Here is a 16,732-nt window from a genome sequence, read left to right as displayed (position 1 = left end):
GTTACACAGGACAATATTACTAGTAATAGTATTACAACAGGACAATATTACTAGTACAGTAAATACACATGACAATATATACTGAGTATAGTATTTACACAGGACAACTATTACTGTAAAGTAATTACACACGACAAATTATTACTGTATAGTACTACAACACAGGACAATGTTACTGTACAGTATTACACAGGACAATATTACTGCATAGTATTACATAGGACAATATTACTGTATAGTAATACACCGGACAATATTACTGTATAGTAATACACCGGACAATATTACTGTATAGCAATACACCGGACAATATTACTGTATAGTACTACACAGGACAATATTACTGTATAGTATTACACAGGACAATATTACTGTATAGTATTACACAGGACAATATTACTGTATAGTATTACACAGGACAATATTACTGTACAGTATTACACAGGACAATATTACTGTATAGTATTACACAGGACAATATTACTGTATAGTATTACACAGGACAATATTACTGTATAGTATTACACAGGACAATATTACTGTATAGTATTACACAGGACAATATTACTGTATAGTACTACACAGGACAATATTACTGTATAGTATTACACAGACAATATTACTGTACAGTATTACACAGGTATGTACAACAAATGACAGTATTACACAGTCTGCATAGTTACTTGACAATATAACTGTCCAGTATTACACAGGTGTCCATTGCTGTAATTATTACTGATAGGACATATTCCCACAGACAGGTTGTATACACTGTATACACAGGACAATATTACTGTATAGATACTGAGGACAATATCTGTATTGTTATGGTACACAGGGTTGTAACTGTACCACAGTATTTACTGTATCCAGGTCGCACTGTATTAGATATTTGACAATATTACTGTAAGTATACACGGCAAATAATCAAGTCTGTCATTATCAACGCTCTGAAACAAATACAAAATAATCAAGTCTAACATTATCTACGTTCTGAAACAAATATAAAATAATCAATCAAGTCTGACATTATCAACGGTCTGAAACAAATACAAAATAATCAAGTCTGACATTATCAACGTTCTGAAACAAATATAAAATAATCAAATCTGTCATTATCAAAGGTCTGAAACAAATGCAAAATAATTAAGTCTGACATTATCAACATTCTGAAACAAATATAAAATAATCAATCAAGTCTGACATTATCAACGCTCTGAAACAAATATAAAATAATCAATCAAGTCTGACATTATCAACATTCTGAAACAAATACAAAATAATCAAGTCTAACATTATCTACGTTCTGAAACAAATATAAAATAATCAAATCTGTCATTATCAACGTTCTGAAACAAATACAAAATAATCAAGTCTGACATTATCAACATTCTGAAACAAATATAAAATAATCAAGTCTGACATTATCAACGCTCTGAAACAAATACAAAATAATCAGGTCTGTCATTATCAACGTTCTGAAACAAATACAAAATAATCAGGTCTGTCATTATCAACATTCTGAAACAAACATAAGGACAAATAGAGGACGAACACGACGAATGTATTTAATGAAAAAGGCTGCATGCAGATCTGAAAATGTGTAAAATGATTTTCGAGTTCATTAAATAATCAACTGAGGAAAATCTGGTGATTTATTGATTATATAATAAAACAAATATTTCTAGTCAACTGTGCGCTAATTTATAATATTTACCTCTCGGTGGTAGTAATCATTTTAAAAATGCTATATTGCACGAGGCCGAATATTTAACCCTCGGTGGTGGTAATCATTAAATGTTATATTGCACGAGGTCGAATATTAAATGTTATATTGCACGAGGTCGAATATTAAATGTTATATTGCACGAATATGCCACCACCTCGGATTAAGTAATATGAACTGCAGCAAAGTAACCCATGAGATATTTGTATTTTTTTTAATTCAACTGGCATATATTTTCAAAATATTCAATATTTCGAGCTTTACTCCCCATTACCTCGTATTGTATCATGCGATTAAATCCACATTACACACCGCAGTTACAAAAACATGGCTTATCGCACATTGAATTCCAGCGCCAAGTGTTCCAGTAATGTCGCAACAAAACGACTTTCTAAGTTCTATTGATGACCAACTTTTTTTACCTTAATATTGTATTAAAGCAAAGCATGTTAGAAACCATTTATTTACTGCCACGTTGACGAAAGAACCAATGGTGGACGGTGTTATTTTAAGATTTAGAGCAGCTATTTTAGTGTTTCGGTTAAACCAAGAATTATCAAAGCGTGACTTGTATACAATTGAAGATAAATAGGTATACCCTTGCTAGTACCCTGTCTAAACCAGGTGTATGTGTACACATTTGTCACTTAGCCTCTGTAGAAATGTTAACACACATGTATAGTGTACATGATAACATCTCCTACATATAAAGTGCAAAAATCGTCGAAGCAAACGAAAACGTCCCTATGATTGTTACAGTACTCATAATTCGTGTTACTTATAATCTTATTCCATTTCTAACATTCGTTCATATAATTATATCCATGTAATATTGATAATATAGAAATATAAATACAATGTGTGTTAATATATTACGTTCGTTCATATAATTATCTCCATTTAACATTGATATTATAGAAATATAAATACAATGTGTGTTAATATATTACGTTCGTTCATATAATTATCACCATGTGAAATTGATATTATGGAAATATAAATACAATGTGTGTTAATATATTACGTTCGTTCATATAATTATCACCATGTAACATTGATATTATAGAAATATAAATACAATGTGTGTTAATATATTACATTCGTTCATATAATTATCTCCATTTAACATTGATATTATAGAAATATAAATACAATGTGTGTTAATTTATTACATTCGTTCATATAATTATTTCCATTTAACATTGATATTATAGAAATATAAATACAATGTGTGTACTTTGTATCATGAGCGTCAGCCGGTTTTTAAGTCGTCACCAAAGAAAACTGTTAATGTCATATACGACTAATGTAATACTTGTGATCTGTGGTACATACAGTCCGGTTGGGAAGTATAGGGTGGGTTATTTGGACCTTGCATATGTTGTCTAAACAAAGGCAGGAACAGGCTTGTAATTCTGCACATTTACAATATGACCCAATATTTTCGTGTGCATGGAAATAATTACTAAAATGAATTGCATAACTGCTTTTTACCTGAACCGCAATTTAAAACTTATCACAGTTTCAGACGAAAGACAGAATGATTGGATTCGTGAGCGCAGGTGTTTACGACGTCAACAATTAAGCATGAAGTCAACAATTAAGCGTATGCAAAAGTTTCTCGCTGGTTACCATTCATACCACTAATCGGTCAATAGTTTCTGAGGATTTGTTTATATGTAACGATTCTCAAGCAATTGAATGTGAAAACAGTCGGATTTATTTTAAAGAGAGAGTTAATGTACGTTAGGATTGTTGTACTAACCTTGTGGTTATGACGTAAGGATTGTTGTACTAACCTTGTGGTTATGACGTTAGGATTGTTGTACTAACCTTGTGGTTATGACGTTAGGATTGTTGTACTAACCTTGTGGTTATGACGTTAGGATTGTTGTACTAACCTTGTGGTTATGACGTTAGGATTGTTGTACTAACCTTGTGGTTATGACGTTAGGATTGTTGTACTAACCTTGTGGTTATGACGTTAGGATTGTTGTACTAACCTTGTGGTTATGACGTTAGGATTGTTGTACTAACCTTGTGGTTATGACGTTAGGATTGTTTGTACTAACCTTGTGGTTATGACGTTAGGATTGTTGTACTAACCTTGTGGTTATGACGTTAGGATTGTTGTACTAACCTTGTGGTTATGACGTTAGGATTGTTGTACTAACCTTGTGGTTATGACGTTAGGATTGTTGTACTAACCTTGTGGTTATGACGTTAGGATTGTTGTACTAACCTTGTGGTTATGACGTTAGTATTGTTGTACTAACCTTGTGGTTATGACGTTAGGATTGTTGTACTAACCTTGTGGTTATGACGTTAGGATTGTTGTACTAACCTTGTGGTTATGACGTTAGGATTGTTGTACTAACCTTGTGGTTATGACGTTAGGATTGTTGTACTAACCTTGTGGTTATGACGTTAGGATTGTTGTACTAACCTTGTGGTTATGACGTTAGGATTGTTGTACTAACCTTGTGGTTATGACGTTAGGATTGTTGTACTAACCTTGTGGTTATGACGTTAGGATTGTTGTACTAACCTTGTGGTTATGACGTTAGGATTGTTGTACTAACCTTGTGGTTATGACGTTAGTATTGTTGTACTAACCTTGTGGTTATGACGTTAGTATTGTTGTACTAACCTTGTGGTTATGACGTTAGGATTGTTGTACTAACCTTGTGGTTATGACGTTAGGATTGTTGTACTAACCTTGTGGTTATGACGTTAGTATTGTTGTACTAACCTTGTGGTTATGACGTTAGGATTGTTGTACTAACCTTGTGGTTATAACGTTAGGATTGTTGTACTAACCTTGTGGTTATGACGTTAGGATTGTTGTACTAACCTTGTGGTTATGACGTTAGGATTGTTGTACTAACCTTGTGGTTATGACGTTAGGATTGTTGTACTAACCTTGTGGTTATGACGTTAGGATTGTTGTACTAACCTTGTGGTTATAACGTTAGGATTGTTGTACTAACCTTGTGGTTATGACGTTAGGATTGTTGTACTAACCTTGTGGTTATGACGTTAGGATTGTTGTACTAACCTTGTGGTTATGACGTTAGGATTGTTGTACTAACCTTGTGGTTATGACGTTAGTATTGTTGTACTAACCTTGTGGTTATGACGTTAGGATTGTTGTACTAACCTTGTGGTTATGACGTTAGGATTGTTGTACTAACCTTGTGGTTATGACGTTAGATTGTTGTACTAACCTTGTGGTTATGACGTTAGTATTGTTGTACTAACCTTGTGGTTATGACGTTAGGATTGTTGTACTAACCTTGTGGTTATGACGTTAGGATTGTTGTACTAACCTTGTGGTTATGACGTTAGGATTGTTGTACTAACCTTGTGGTTATGACGTTAGGATTGTTGTACTAACCTTGTGGTTATGACGTTAGGATTGTTGTACTAACCTTGTGGTTATGACGTTAGGATTGTTGTACTAACCTTGTGGTTATGACGTTAGGATTGTTGTACTAACCTTGTGGTTATGACGTTAGTATTGTTGTACTAACCTTGTGGTTATGACGTTAGGATTGTTGTACTAACCTTGTGGTTATGACGTTAGGATTGTTGTACTAACCTTGTGGTTATGACGTTAGGATTGTTGTACTAACCTTGTGGTTATGACGTTAGTATTGTTGTACTAACCTTGTGGTTATGACGTTAGGATTGTTGTACTAACCTTGTGGTTATGACGTTAGGATTGTTGTACTAACCTTGTGGTTATGACGTTAGGATTGTTGTACTAACCTTGTGGTTATGACGTTAGTATTGTTGTACTAACCTTGTGGTTATGACGTTAGGATTGTTGTACTAACCTTGTGGTTATGACGTTAGGATTGTTGTACTAACCTTGTGGTTATGACGTTAGGATTGTTGTACTAACCTTGTGGTTATGACGTTAGGATTGTTGTACTAACCTTGTGGTTATGACGTTAGGATTGTTGTACTAACCTTGTGGTTATGACGTTAGGATTGTTGTACTAACCTTGTGGTTATGACGTTAGGATTGTTGTACTAACCTTGTGGTTATGACGTTAGTATTGTTGTACTAACCTTGTGGTTATGACGTTAGGATTGTTGTACTAACCTTGTGGTTATGACGTTAGGATTGTTGTACTAACCTTGTGGTTATGACGTTAGGATTGTTGTACTAACCTTGTGGTTATGACGTTAGGATTGTTGTACTAACCTTGTGGTTATGACGTTAGTATTGTTGTACTAACCTTGTGGTTATGACGTTAGTATTGTTGTACTAACCTTGTGGTTATGACGTTAGGATTGTTGTACTAACCTTGTGGTTATGACGTTAGGATTGTTGTACTAACCTTGTGGTTATGACGTTAGGATTGTTGTACTAACCTTGTGGTTATGACGTTAGATTGTTGTACTAACCTGTGGTTATACGTTAGTTTGTTGTACTAACCTTGTGGTTATGACGTTAGGATTGTTGTACTAACCTTGTGGTTATGACGTTAGGATTGTTGTACTAACCTTGTGGTTATGACGTTAGGATTGTTGTACTAACCTTGTGGTTATGACGTTAGGATTGTTGTACTAACCTTGTGGTTACTAACGTTAGGATTGTTGTACTAACCTTGTGGTTATGACGTTAGGATTGTTGTACTAACCTTGTGGTTATGACGTTAGGATTGTTGTACTAACCTTGTGGTTATGACGTTAGGATTGTTGTACTAACCTTGTGGTTATGACGTTAGGATTGTTGTACTAACCTTGTGGTTATGACGTTAGATTGTTGTATTGTTGTACGTTAATTGTTTACTAACCTTGTGGTTATGACGTTAGGATTGTTGTACTAACCTTGTGGTTATGACGTTAGGATTGTTGTACTAACCTTGTGGTTATGACGTTAGGATTGTTGTACTAACCTTGTGGTTATGACGTTAGGATTGTTGTACTAACCTTGTGGTTATGACGTTAGGATTGTTGTACTAACCTTGTGGTTATGACGTTAGGATTGTTGTACTAACCTTGTGGTTATGACGTTAGGATTGTTGTACTAACCTTGTGGTTATGACGTTAGGATTGTTGTGTTGTACTAACCTTGTGGTTATGACGTTAGGATTGTTGTACTAACCTTGTGGTTATGACGTTAGGATTGTTGTACTAACCTTGTGGTTATGACGTTAGGATTGTTGTACTAACCTTGTGGTTATGACGTTAGGATTGTTGTACTAACCTTGTGGTTATGACGTTAGGATTGTTGTACTAACCTTGTGGTTATGACGTTAGGATTGTTGTACTAACCTTGTGGTTATGACGTTAGGATTGTTGTACTAACCTTGTGGTTATGACGTTAGGATTGTTGTACTAACCTTGTGGTTATGACGTTAGTATTGTTGTACTAACCTTGTGGTTATGACGTTAGGATTGTTGTACTAACCTTGTGGTTATGACGTTAGGATTGTTGTACTAACCTTGTGGTTATGACGTTAGGATTGTTGTACTAACCTTGTGGTTATGACGTTAGGATTGTTGTACTAACCTTGTGGTTATGACGTTAGTATTGTTGTACTAACCTTGTGGTTATGACGTTAGGATTGTTGTACTAACCTTGTGGTTATGACGTTAGGATTGTTGTACTAACCTTGTGGTTATGACGTTAGGATTGTTGTACTAACCTTGTGGTTATGACGTTAGGATTGTTGTACTAACCTTGTGGTTATGACGTTAGGATTGTTGTACTAACCTTGTGGTTATGACGTTAGGATTGTTGTACTAACCTTGTGGTTATGACGTTAGGATTGTTGTACTAACCTTGTGGTTATGACGTTAGGATTGTTGTACTAACCTTGTGGTTATGACGTTAGGATTGTTGTACTAACCTTGTGGTTATGACGTTAGGATTGTTGTACTAACCTTGTGGTTATGACGTTAGTATTGTTGTACTAACCTTGTGGTTATGACGTTAGGATTGTTGTACTAACCTTGTGGTTATGACGTTAGGATATTGTTGTACTAACCTTGTGGTTATGACGTTAGGATTGTTGTACTAACCTTGTGGTTATAACGTTAGGATTGTTGTACTAACCTTGTGGTTATAACGTTAGTATTGTTGTACTAACCTTGTGGTTATGACGTTAGGATTGTTGTACTAACCTTGTGGTTATGACGTTAGGATTGTTGTTGTACTAACCTTGTGGTTATAACGTTAGGATTGTTGTACTAACCTTGTGGTTATGACGTTAGGATTGTTGTACTAACCTTGTGGTTATGACGTTAGGATTGTTGTACTAACCTTGTGGTTATGACGTTAGGATTGTTGTACTAACCTTGTGGTTATGACGTTAGTATTGTTGTACTAACCTTGTGGTTATGACGTTAGGATTGTTGTACTAACCTTGTGGTTATGACGTTAGGATTGTTGTACTAACCTTGTGGTTATGACGTTAGGATTGTTGTACTAACCTTGTGGTTATGACGTTAGGATTGTTGTACTAACCTTGTGGTTATGACGTTAGGATTGTTGTACTAACCTTGTGGTTATGACGTTAGGATTGTTTGTACTAACCTTGTGGTTATGACGTTAGGATTGTTGTACTAACCTTGTGGTTATGACGTTAGGATTGTTGTACTAACCTTGTGGTTATGACGTAGATTGTTGTACTAACCTTGTGGTTATGACGTTAGTGATTGTTGTACTAACCTTGTGGTTATGACGTTAGGATTGTTGTACTAACCTTGTGGTTATGACGTTAGTATTGTTGTACTAACCTTGTGGTTATGACGTTAGGATTGTTGTACTAACCTTGTGGTTATGACGTTAGGATTGTTGTACTAACCTTGTGGTTATAACGTTAGGATTGTTGTACTAACCTTGTGGTTATGACGTTAGGATTGTTGTACTAACCTTGTGGTTATGACGTTAGTATTGTTGTACTAACCTTGTGGTATGACGTTAGGATTGTTGTACTAACCTTGTGGTTATGTATTAGTTGTTGTACTAACCTTGTGGTTATGACGTTAGGATTGTTGTACTAACCTTGTGGTTATGACGTTAGGATTGTTGTACTAACCTTGTGGTTATGACGTTAGGATTGTTGTACTAACCTTGTGGTTATGACGTTAGTATTGTTGTACTAACCTTGTGGTTATGACGTTAGGATTGTTGTACTAACCTTGTGGTTATGACGTTAGGATTGTTGTACTAACCTTGTGGTTATGACGTTAGGATTGTTGTACTAACCTTGTGGTTATGACGTTAGGATTGTTGTACTAACCTTGTGGTTATGACGTTAGTATTGTTGTACTAACCTTGTGGTTATGACGTTAGGATTGTTGTACTAACCTTGTGGTTATGACGTTAGGATTGTTGTACTAACCTTGTGGTTATGACGTTAGTATTGTTGTACTAACCTTGTGGTTATGACGTTAGGATTGTTGTACTAACCTTGTGGTTATGACGTTAGGATTGTTGTACTAACCTTGTGGTTATGACGTTAGGATTGTTGTACTAACCTTGTGGTTATGACGTTAGGATTGTTGTACTAACCTTGTGGTTATGACGTTAGTTGTTGTACTAACCTTGTGGTTATGACGTTAGGATTGTTGTACTAACCTTGTGGTTATGACGTTAGTATTGTTGTACTAACCTTGTGGTTATGACGTTAGGATTGTTGTACTAACCTTGTGGTTATGACGTTAGGATTGTTGTACTAACCTTGTGGTTATGACGTTAGGATTGTTGTACTAACCTTGTGGTTATGAACGTTAGGATTGTTGTACTAACCTTGTGGTTATGACGTTAGGATTGTTGTACTAACCTTGTGGTTATGACGTTAGGATTGTTGTACTAACCTTGTGGTTATGACGTTAGGATTGTTGTACTAACCTTGTGGTTATGACGTTAGGATTGTTGTACTAACCTTGTGGTTATGACGTTAGGATTGTTGTACTAACCTTGTGGTTATGACGTTAGGATTAGTTGTACTAACCTTGTGGTTATGACGTTAGGATTGTTGTACTAACCTTGTGGTTATGACGTTAGGATTGTTGTACTAACCTTGTGGTTATGACGTTAGTATTGTTGTACTAACCTTGTGGTTATGACGTTAGGATTGTTGTACTAACCTTGTGGTTATGACGTTAGGATTGTTGTACTAACCTTGTGGTTATGACGTTAGGATTGTTGTACTAACCTTGTGGTTATGACGTTAGGATTGTTGTACTAACCTTGTGGTTATGACGTTAGGATTGTTGTACTAACCTTGTGGTTATGACGTTAGTATTGTTGTACTAACCTTGTGGTTATGACGTTAGGATTGTTGTACTAACCTTGTGGTTATGACGTTAGGATTGTTGTACTAACCTTGTGGTTATGACGTTAGGATTGTTGTACTAACCTTGTGGTTATGACGTTAGGATTGTTGTACTAACCTTGTGGTTATGACGTTAGGATTGTTGTACTAACCTTGTGGTTATGACGTTAGGATTGTTGTACTAACCTTGTGGTTATGACGTTAGTATTGTTGTACTAACCTTGTGGTTATGACGTTAGGATTGTTGTACTAACCTTGTGGTTATGACGTTAGGATTGTTGTACTAACCTTGTGGTTATGACGTTAGGATTGTTGTACTAACCTTGTGGTTATGACGTTAGGATTGTTGTACTAACCTTGTGGTTATGACGTTAGTATTGTTGTACTAACCTTGTGGTTATGACGTTAGGATTGTTGTACTAACCTTGTGGTTATGACGTTAGGATTGTTGTACTAACCTTGTGGTTATGACGTTAGGATTGTTGTACTAACCTTGTGGTTATGACGTTAGGATTGTTGTACTTACCTTGTGGTTATGACGTTAGGATTGTTGTACTAACCTTGTGGTTATGACGTTAGGATTGTTGTACTAACCTTGTGGTTATGACGTTAGGATTGTTGTACTAACCTTGTGGTTATGACGTTAGGATTGTTGTACTAACCTTGTGGTTATGACGTTAGGATTGTTGTACTAACCTTGTGGTTATGACGTTAGTATTGTTGTACTAACCTTGTGGTTATGACGTTAGGATTGTTGTACTAACCTTGTGGTTATGACGTTAGGATTGTTGTACTAACCTTGTGGTTATGACGTTAGGATTGTTGTACTAACCTTGTGGTTATGACGTTAGTATTGTTGTACTAACCTTGTGGTTATGACGTTAGGATTGTTGTACTAACCTTGTGGTTATGACGTTAGGATTGTTGTACTAACCTTGTGGTTATGACGTTAGGATTGTTGTACTAACCTTGTGGTTATGACGTTAGGATTGTTGTACTAACCTTGTGGTTATGACGTTAGGATTGTTGTACTAACCTTGTGGTTATGACGTTAGGATTGTTGTACTAACCTTGTGGTTATGACGTTAGGATTGTTGTACTAACCTTGTGGTTATGACGTTAGGATTGTTGTACTAACCTTGTGGTTTACCTTGTGGTTATGACGTTAGGATTGTTGTACTAACCTTGTGGTTATGACGTTAGGATTGTTGTACTAACCTTGTGGTTATGACGTTAGTATTGTTGTACTAACCTTGTGGTTATGACGTTAGGATTGTTGTACTAACCTTGTGGTTATGACGTTAGGATTGTTGTACTAACCTTGTGGTTATGACGTTAGTATTGTTGTACTAACCTTGGTTATGACGTTAGTTTGTTGTACTAACCTTGTGGTTATGACGTTAGGATTGTTGTACTAACCTTGTGGTTATGACGTTAGATTGTTGTACTAACCTTGTGGTTATGACGTTAGTGGTTGTATAACGTGGTTAGGATTGTTGTACTAACCTTGTGGTTATGACGTTAGGATTGTTGTACTAACCTTGTGGTTATGACGTTAGGATTGTTGTACTAACCTTGTGTTATACGTAGGTTGTTGTACTTGGTTATGACGTTAGGATTGTTGTACTAACCTTGTGGTTATGACGTTAGGATTGTTGAACACTTAACTAACTTGTGGTTATGACGTTAGGATTGTTGTACTAACCTTGTGGTTATGACGTTAGGATTGTTGTACTAACCTTGTGGTTATGACGTTAGGATTGTTGTACTAACCTTGTGGTTATGACGTTAGGATTGTTGTACTAACCTTGTGGTTATGACGTTAGTATTGTTGTACTAACCTTGTGGTTATGACGTTAGTATTGTTGTACTAACCTTGTGGTTATGACGTTAGGATTGTTGTACTAACCTTGTGGTTATGACGTTAGGATGTTGTTGTACTAACCTTGTGGTTATGACGTTAGGATTGTTGTACTAACCTTGTGGTTATGACGTTAGGATTGTTGTACTAACCTTGTGGTTATGACGTTAGGATTGTTGTACTAACCTTGTGGTTATGACGTTAGGATTGTTGTACTAACCTTGTGGTTATGACGTTAGGATTGTTGTACTAACCTTGTGGTTATGACGTTAGGATTGTTGTACTAACCTTGTGGTTATGACGTTAGGATTGTTGTACTAACCTTGTGGTTATGACGTTAGGATTGTTGTACTAACCTTGTGGTTATGACGTTAGGATTGTTGTACTAACCTTGTGGTTATGACGTTAGGATTGTTGTACTAACCTTGTGGTTATGACGTTAGGATTGTTGTACTAACCTTGTGGTTATGACGTTAGGATTGTTGTACTAACCTTGTGGTTATGACGTTAGGATTGTTGTACTAACCTTGTGGTTATGACGTTAGGATTGTTGTACTAACCTTGTGGTTATGACGTTAGGATTGTTGTACTAACCTTGTGGTTATGACGTTAGGATTGTTGTACTAACCTTGTGGTTATGACGTTAGGATTGTTGTACTAACCTTGTGGTTATGACGTTAGGATTGTTGTACTAACCTTGTGGTTATGACGTTAGGATTGTTGTACTAACCTTGTGGTTATGACGTTAGGATTGTTGTACTAACCTTGTGGTTATGACGTTAGGATTGTTGTACTAACCTTGTTATGACGTTAGGATTGTTGTACTAACCTTGTGGTTATGACGTTAGGATTGTTGTACTAACCTTGTGGTTATGACGTTAGGATTGTTGTACTAACCTTGTGGTTATGACGGTTTGTTAGTATTGTTGTATAACCTTGTGGTTATGACGTTAGGATTGTTGTACTAACCTTGTGGTTATGACGTTAGGATTGTTGTACTAACCTTGTGGTTATGACGTTAGGATTGTTGTACTAACCTTGTGATTATGACGTTATTGTTGTTGTAGTTTTATCAGACAGAGTTTCACTGAGAAAGTTAGCCATCCTTTTTATCTCCGATAGGTGGTCAGATGGAGTATACTGTAGTTCCTGCTCTATCTTACTTTCTTTCGTACAGAAGATCTCCACGATCACGCTCTTAGACGCATACTTCAGCAGAAGGTGCAGGACTTTGTTGAGATCGTCGCATGTTCTGGATCGGGATGCACACTCCCTAGATATATTGTCAAAATATTCACTATTTAACATATGGAAATGACAGTTCCTTTTTATCTTAGATACCCGATCTAATGTCACTGAGTATTCTTGTATCTTAGTATTCAACTGTTTTAGCTTTTCCTCCATTATACGTCTACATGACCTTGACCTCTCTGCGATGCTGACCACCGTGTGATGACCGTGTCTATAGGAACATAAGTTACAGACGGGCACGTGACACTTACAACAAAACGATTCTATGTTATAGGTGGGATGTGTATTACAGGAAGACGATCTGCTTCTGACCACTATGTCGTATAAAGTCGGGTCGATGTCAGCATTCAGTGGAGTGTGCTTTGCGTCACGTTGACGCCCTGCTTCGCATGATGACGCCTTACACGACCCGCACAGCCTTTTCCTACAGTGCAAACAGATCCAGCAAGTCACATCGTCACATTTACATTGCAAGGATTCGCACGCATCCCCATTAGCGATTGAGATATCGGTATTCTCCCATGTACTCTCACAAGGGTTTTTCTCTGTTTGGTGTTCCTCGTCTGGATTAGCGATTTCGTCTTCCTGTTCGGTAGGTACTGGTTTAGGGAGAATCACCTCCCGGACTCTATCAAGTACAAGCCTTTTGTGTAGCTCGGTTGAAATCCGCTCTTTTAAGTTTAGGTAATTCTCCACAATGACCTTTAGTGATCCATTATCTAGTAATTTAGAAATGGACAGGATTAGCTTTTCACACTCTTCAATACCAACATTACAATGATCAATTGACGTGTAGCAATGTTTAACGTCAACGAAAACCTTACAACACGAACTGATCAGCTCTGTCAGCGTGGCTTTGTTGTCCTTGTGTTCACACTGTTTCGCTTTTAATGAACTGATGATCGTCTGCAAATGGACACGGACTTCTTGTGCTTTTGTTTCCACTGATACCAACGAGACGTGACCCACGTGTGAATTTATTTTACACAAACTACAAGCTAGCCTGCTACACTGAGAGCAGTACCATTTCACATCTAAGTGTTGATGTTCAGCGCACGAATCCCCCCTACTCCTCACCACAATGTCCAGAAGATCAGGCTCCAGGTCGTGTTGAGGAAAAGCCTCGTGGGTACCAGACGACTGCCGGCGTTGTATACAAGTTTTCGATCTACAGTCATTGCATAACCACAGCCGACACCTAATACAGATATACAGAGCCGGGGTGTCCTGACAATACTCACAGCAGTTCTTCCGACTTCTCCTTATAGACAGAATATGACGTAATGGTAGCGGACATTGCGGTAAAGAATCTATGGCTCTGCTCGGACTAGGCCAGTAGTCCGTCCTACAGATAGGACATTTTCCATTATTCCTGTCACGGGTTTCATAATCCGTTTTTATACACTTGAAACAAAACACGTGTCCACATTTTAATTGTCTTGGGTCAAGGAATTCCGAATGACATATCCCGCACTTTAAAATATCGTCCATTTGTGTATCAGAAAAGTTACTGGTGAGAGACATCTGACGTTGTTGTGGCATCTGATCTGGAGATGTTAATAGGATTCATTGATTTTGACATATTTTCAAAATGGTTTGTGTGTACCGATGTCCTATTTTCGGAATGGTTAGTCGCGTGTGTATTCCCTTCTGCTGATAAAAGCGTGACATGTGACATCATATTTTCAAAAGAGTTCAAACCGTGTAACGTCATGCTATGCTTTCGCCACCAGATGGATTCATGGCATTTGACAGTAATTTTCTGGAATTATCGTGACATGTGAGGTCATTCTTTGAAAGATTGACGTCACGCCTGGCTGAAAGATCTTGTTACTCAGCGTGGGATGCGATGTCGTCTTTGTATTTACTCACTGTGTATTGCATTAGTCTTTGGAAGGTTTATTAAATACATGCCGCCGACTATCATTCCAGGTAACATCAGATCCCCTTACGGGTGTGTGGACGATGATGTTCACAGACTGGCAAGGTGTTTTAAGGAAGATCCGAAGACGACTCGTGGTATCAGGACATGCTCTTCAAATGTACAACCTGCAAAATAAACGTCATTTTAAATATAATATGTTATACGATTTTGATTTTAAAAAATGAAGACAGTGTGCTAATAGATGGCTTCAACATTTGATACTAGATGTAGATGTATCTATAGGAAATCTTTGAAACTAAATCAGAATTAAAGTTCAGTTGATAATTCCTGATAAGCTCATAGTTTCGAAATTCAAATATTTAATTTCTCGGACCAGTTTTAGAACCAGTAGTTAGATTTCTAGTTCGCTATATGCACTATTTATTTACCAATTAAATCCGTAGTAGAGCTGTCATGAGCTTTCCTCCATATATCAGATGTACGGTACGAGTTCACAATAGTACAAGTTACTTTTAGCCACAATAGTCTTCCAAATTAGGTCACTGACAAACTGTGTTAGGAATGTTTCCTGTTGAAGACTCTAGAAATTTAAAATAACAGCAACCAAATGAATCGCATCGTATGCAACATTATGCTGACCGAATGACTCCGATATCTTGTTATGTTCCTTTAATGATTAACAGTCTTAGAAATAGTTCTATCCGATTGTCCTTGCTTTTGATAGTGTCACATCAGCGTGAAATTTCACTCCCATACATGTATATGAAGGAAGCATTTCTTGGTCGCCATTTTGTTTCTAACGACGATACGATGACGTTGGGTCAAAGAACGACAACTCTATTATTGTCTAACCGCAATAAGAGATCTACATTTTCTAACCTAGTACCTATATCTTAGATACTAAGTGACGTAATTTCAACCAATAGGAGTACAAGATCCCTGCCTGTGCTGACATCGACACTGGTACTCTTATTATGAAACACAAATAAAACACTGTCCATTTTTAACTGATGTCCCTTTCGAGACTTTTTGGTTCCAATATTTGTGGTGTTATATTTGTAGAAGAATAAAAGGCTCAAATGGTAACTAATCGATTGTCAGTTGGTTATAACCTGACCTCGTGCTCGCACACACATGTATACCCACCCAATGGGTTGTATTATATACAATACAAACCGCGTAGTCATGTGCTTCTTTCTCTAGCACTTTCATCTAGTGACCTCTTCAGACCACGTGGTCAGGTAAAATTATCGGTAAAACCTTTGTCTGATTTCCCATCTGTATAACTCTGTATGTACCTCATTTGATAGCTTAACGTTAAGATATTGTACATAAAGTTTCTAAAAGTTAAACCTAACAACGCTCTGCACATTTCTATCAGCGGTCTTGTATATATAAAGGTAACAAGGTTATACGACTTAAAGTATACATTTATATACCCGATAGGTTAACTTCCCTGTTCTAAAGCTAACCAGACATTATATCTCTATGTCTGTATAGCATTACAAAACGCCTCTTCTAAAGCTAACCAGGCATTATATCTCTATGTCTGTATAGCATTACACAACGCCTCTTCTAAAGCTAACCAGGCATTATATCTCTATGTCTGTATAGCATTACACAACGCTTCTAAAGCTAACCAGGCATTATATCTACTAGTAAAGCTAACCAGGCATTATATCTCTATGTCTGTATAACATTACACAACG

At 36.7% G+C, this 16,732-nt stretch overlaps 1 protein-coding gene across 2 annotated transcripts; it reads right to left on the bottom strand.

Moving 5' to 3' along the window:
• Nucleotides 1-930: 930 nt before the first annotated feature.
• On the bottom strand, nt 931-15,936 carry LOC138306215 (uncharacterized). 2 transcript variants are annotated; one of them, XM_069246615.1, is made up of 3 exons: nt 15,452-15,936; nt 12,925-15,187; nt 931-950 (listed from the first exon to the last, which is right to left on the bottom strand). In XM_069246615.1, exon 2 carries the CDS (start codon nt 14,678-14,680, stop codon nt 12,932-12,934), a length of 1,749 nt encoding a protein of 582 aa, XP_069102716.1. In that variant the 5' UTR covers nt 14,681-15,187; nt 15,452-15,936; the 3' UTR covers nt 931-950; nt 12,925-12,931. The 2 variants fall into 2 exon arrangements, with proteins under 2 accessions (XP_069102716.1, XP_069102717.1); XM_069246616.1 differs by having other exon boundaries at nt 15,663-15,936.
• Between the last annotated feature and the right edge of the window lie 796 nt (nt 15,937-16,732).

The sequence above is a fragment of the Argopecten irradians genome, chromosome 13, assembly GCF_041381155.1.
Source record: "Argopecten irradians isolate NY chromosome 13, Ai_NY, whole genome shotgun sequence".
In the NCBI taxonomy this organism is placed as follows: domain Eukaryota; kingdom Metazoa; phylum Mollusca; class Bivalvia; order Pectinida; family Pectinidae; genus Argopecten; species Argopecten irradians.
This window is presented reverse-complemented; position numbering and strand designations above follow the sequence as displayed.

What these genes read in the sequence shown, in the direction of transcription:
- LOC138306215 (XM_069246615.1), bottom strand. Translation starts at nt 14,680, where the DNA reads ATGCCACAACAACGTCAGATGTCTCTCACCAGTAACTTTTCTGATACA.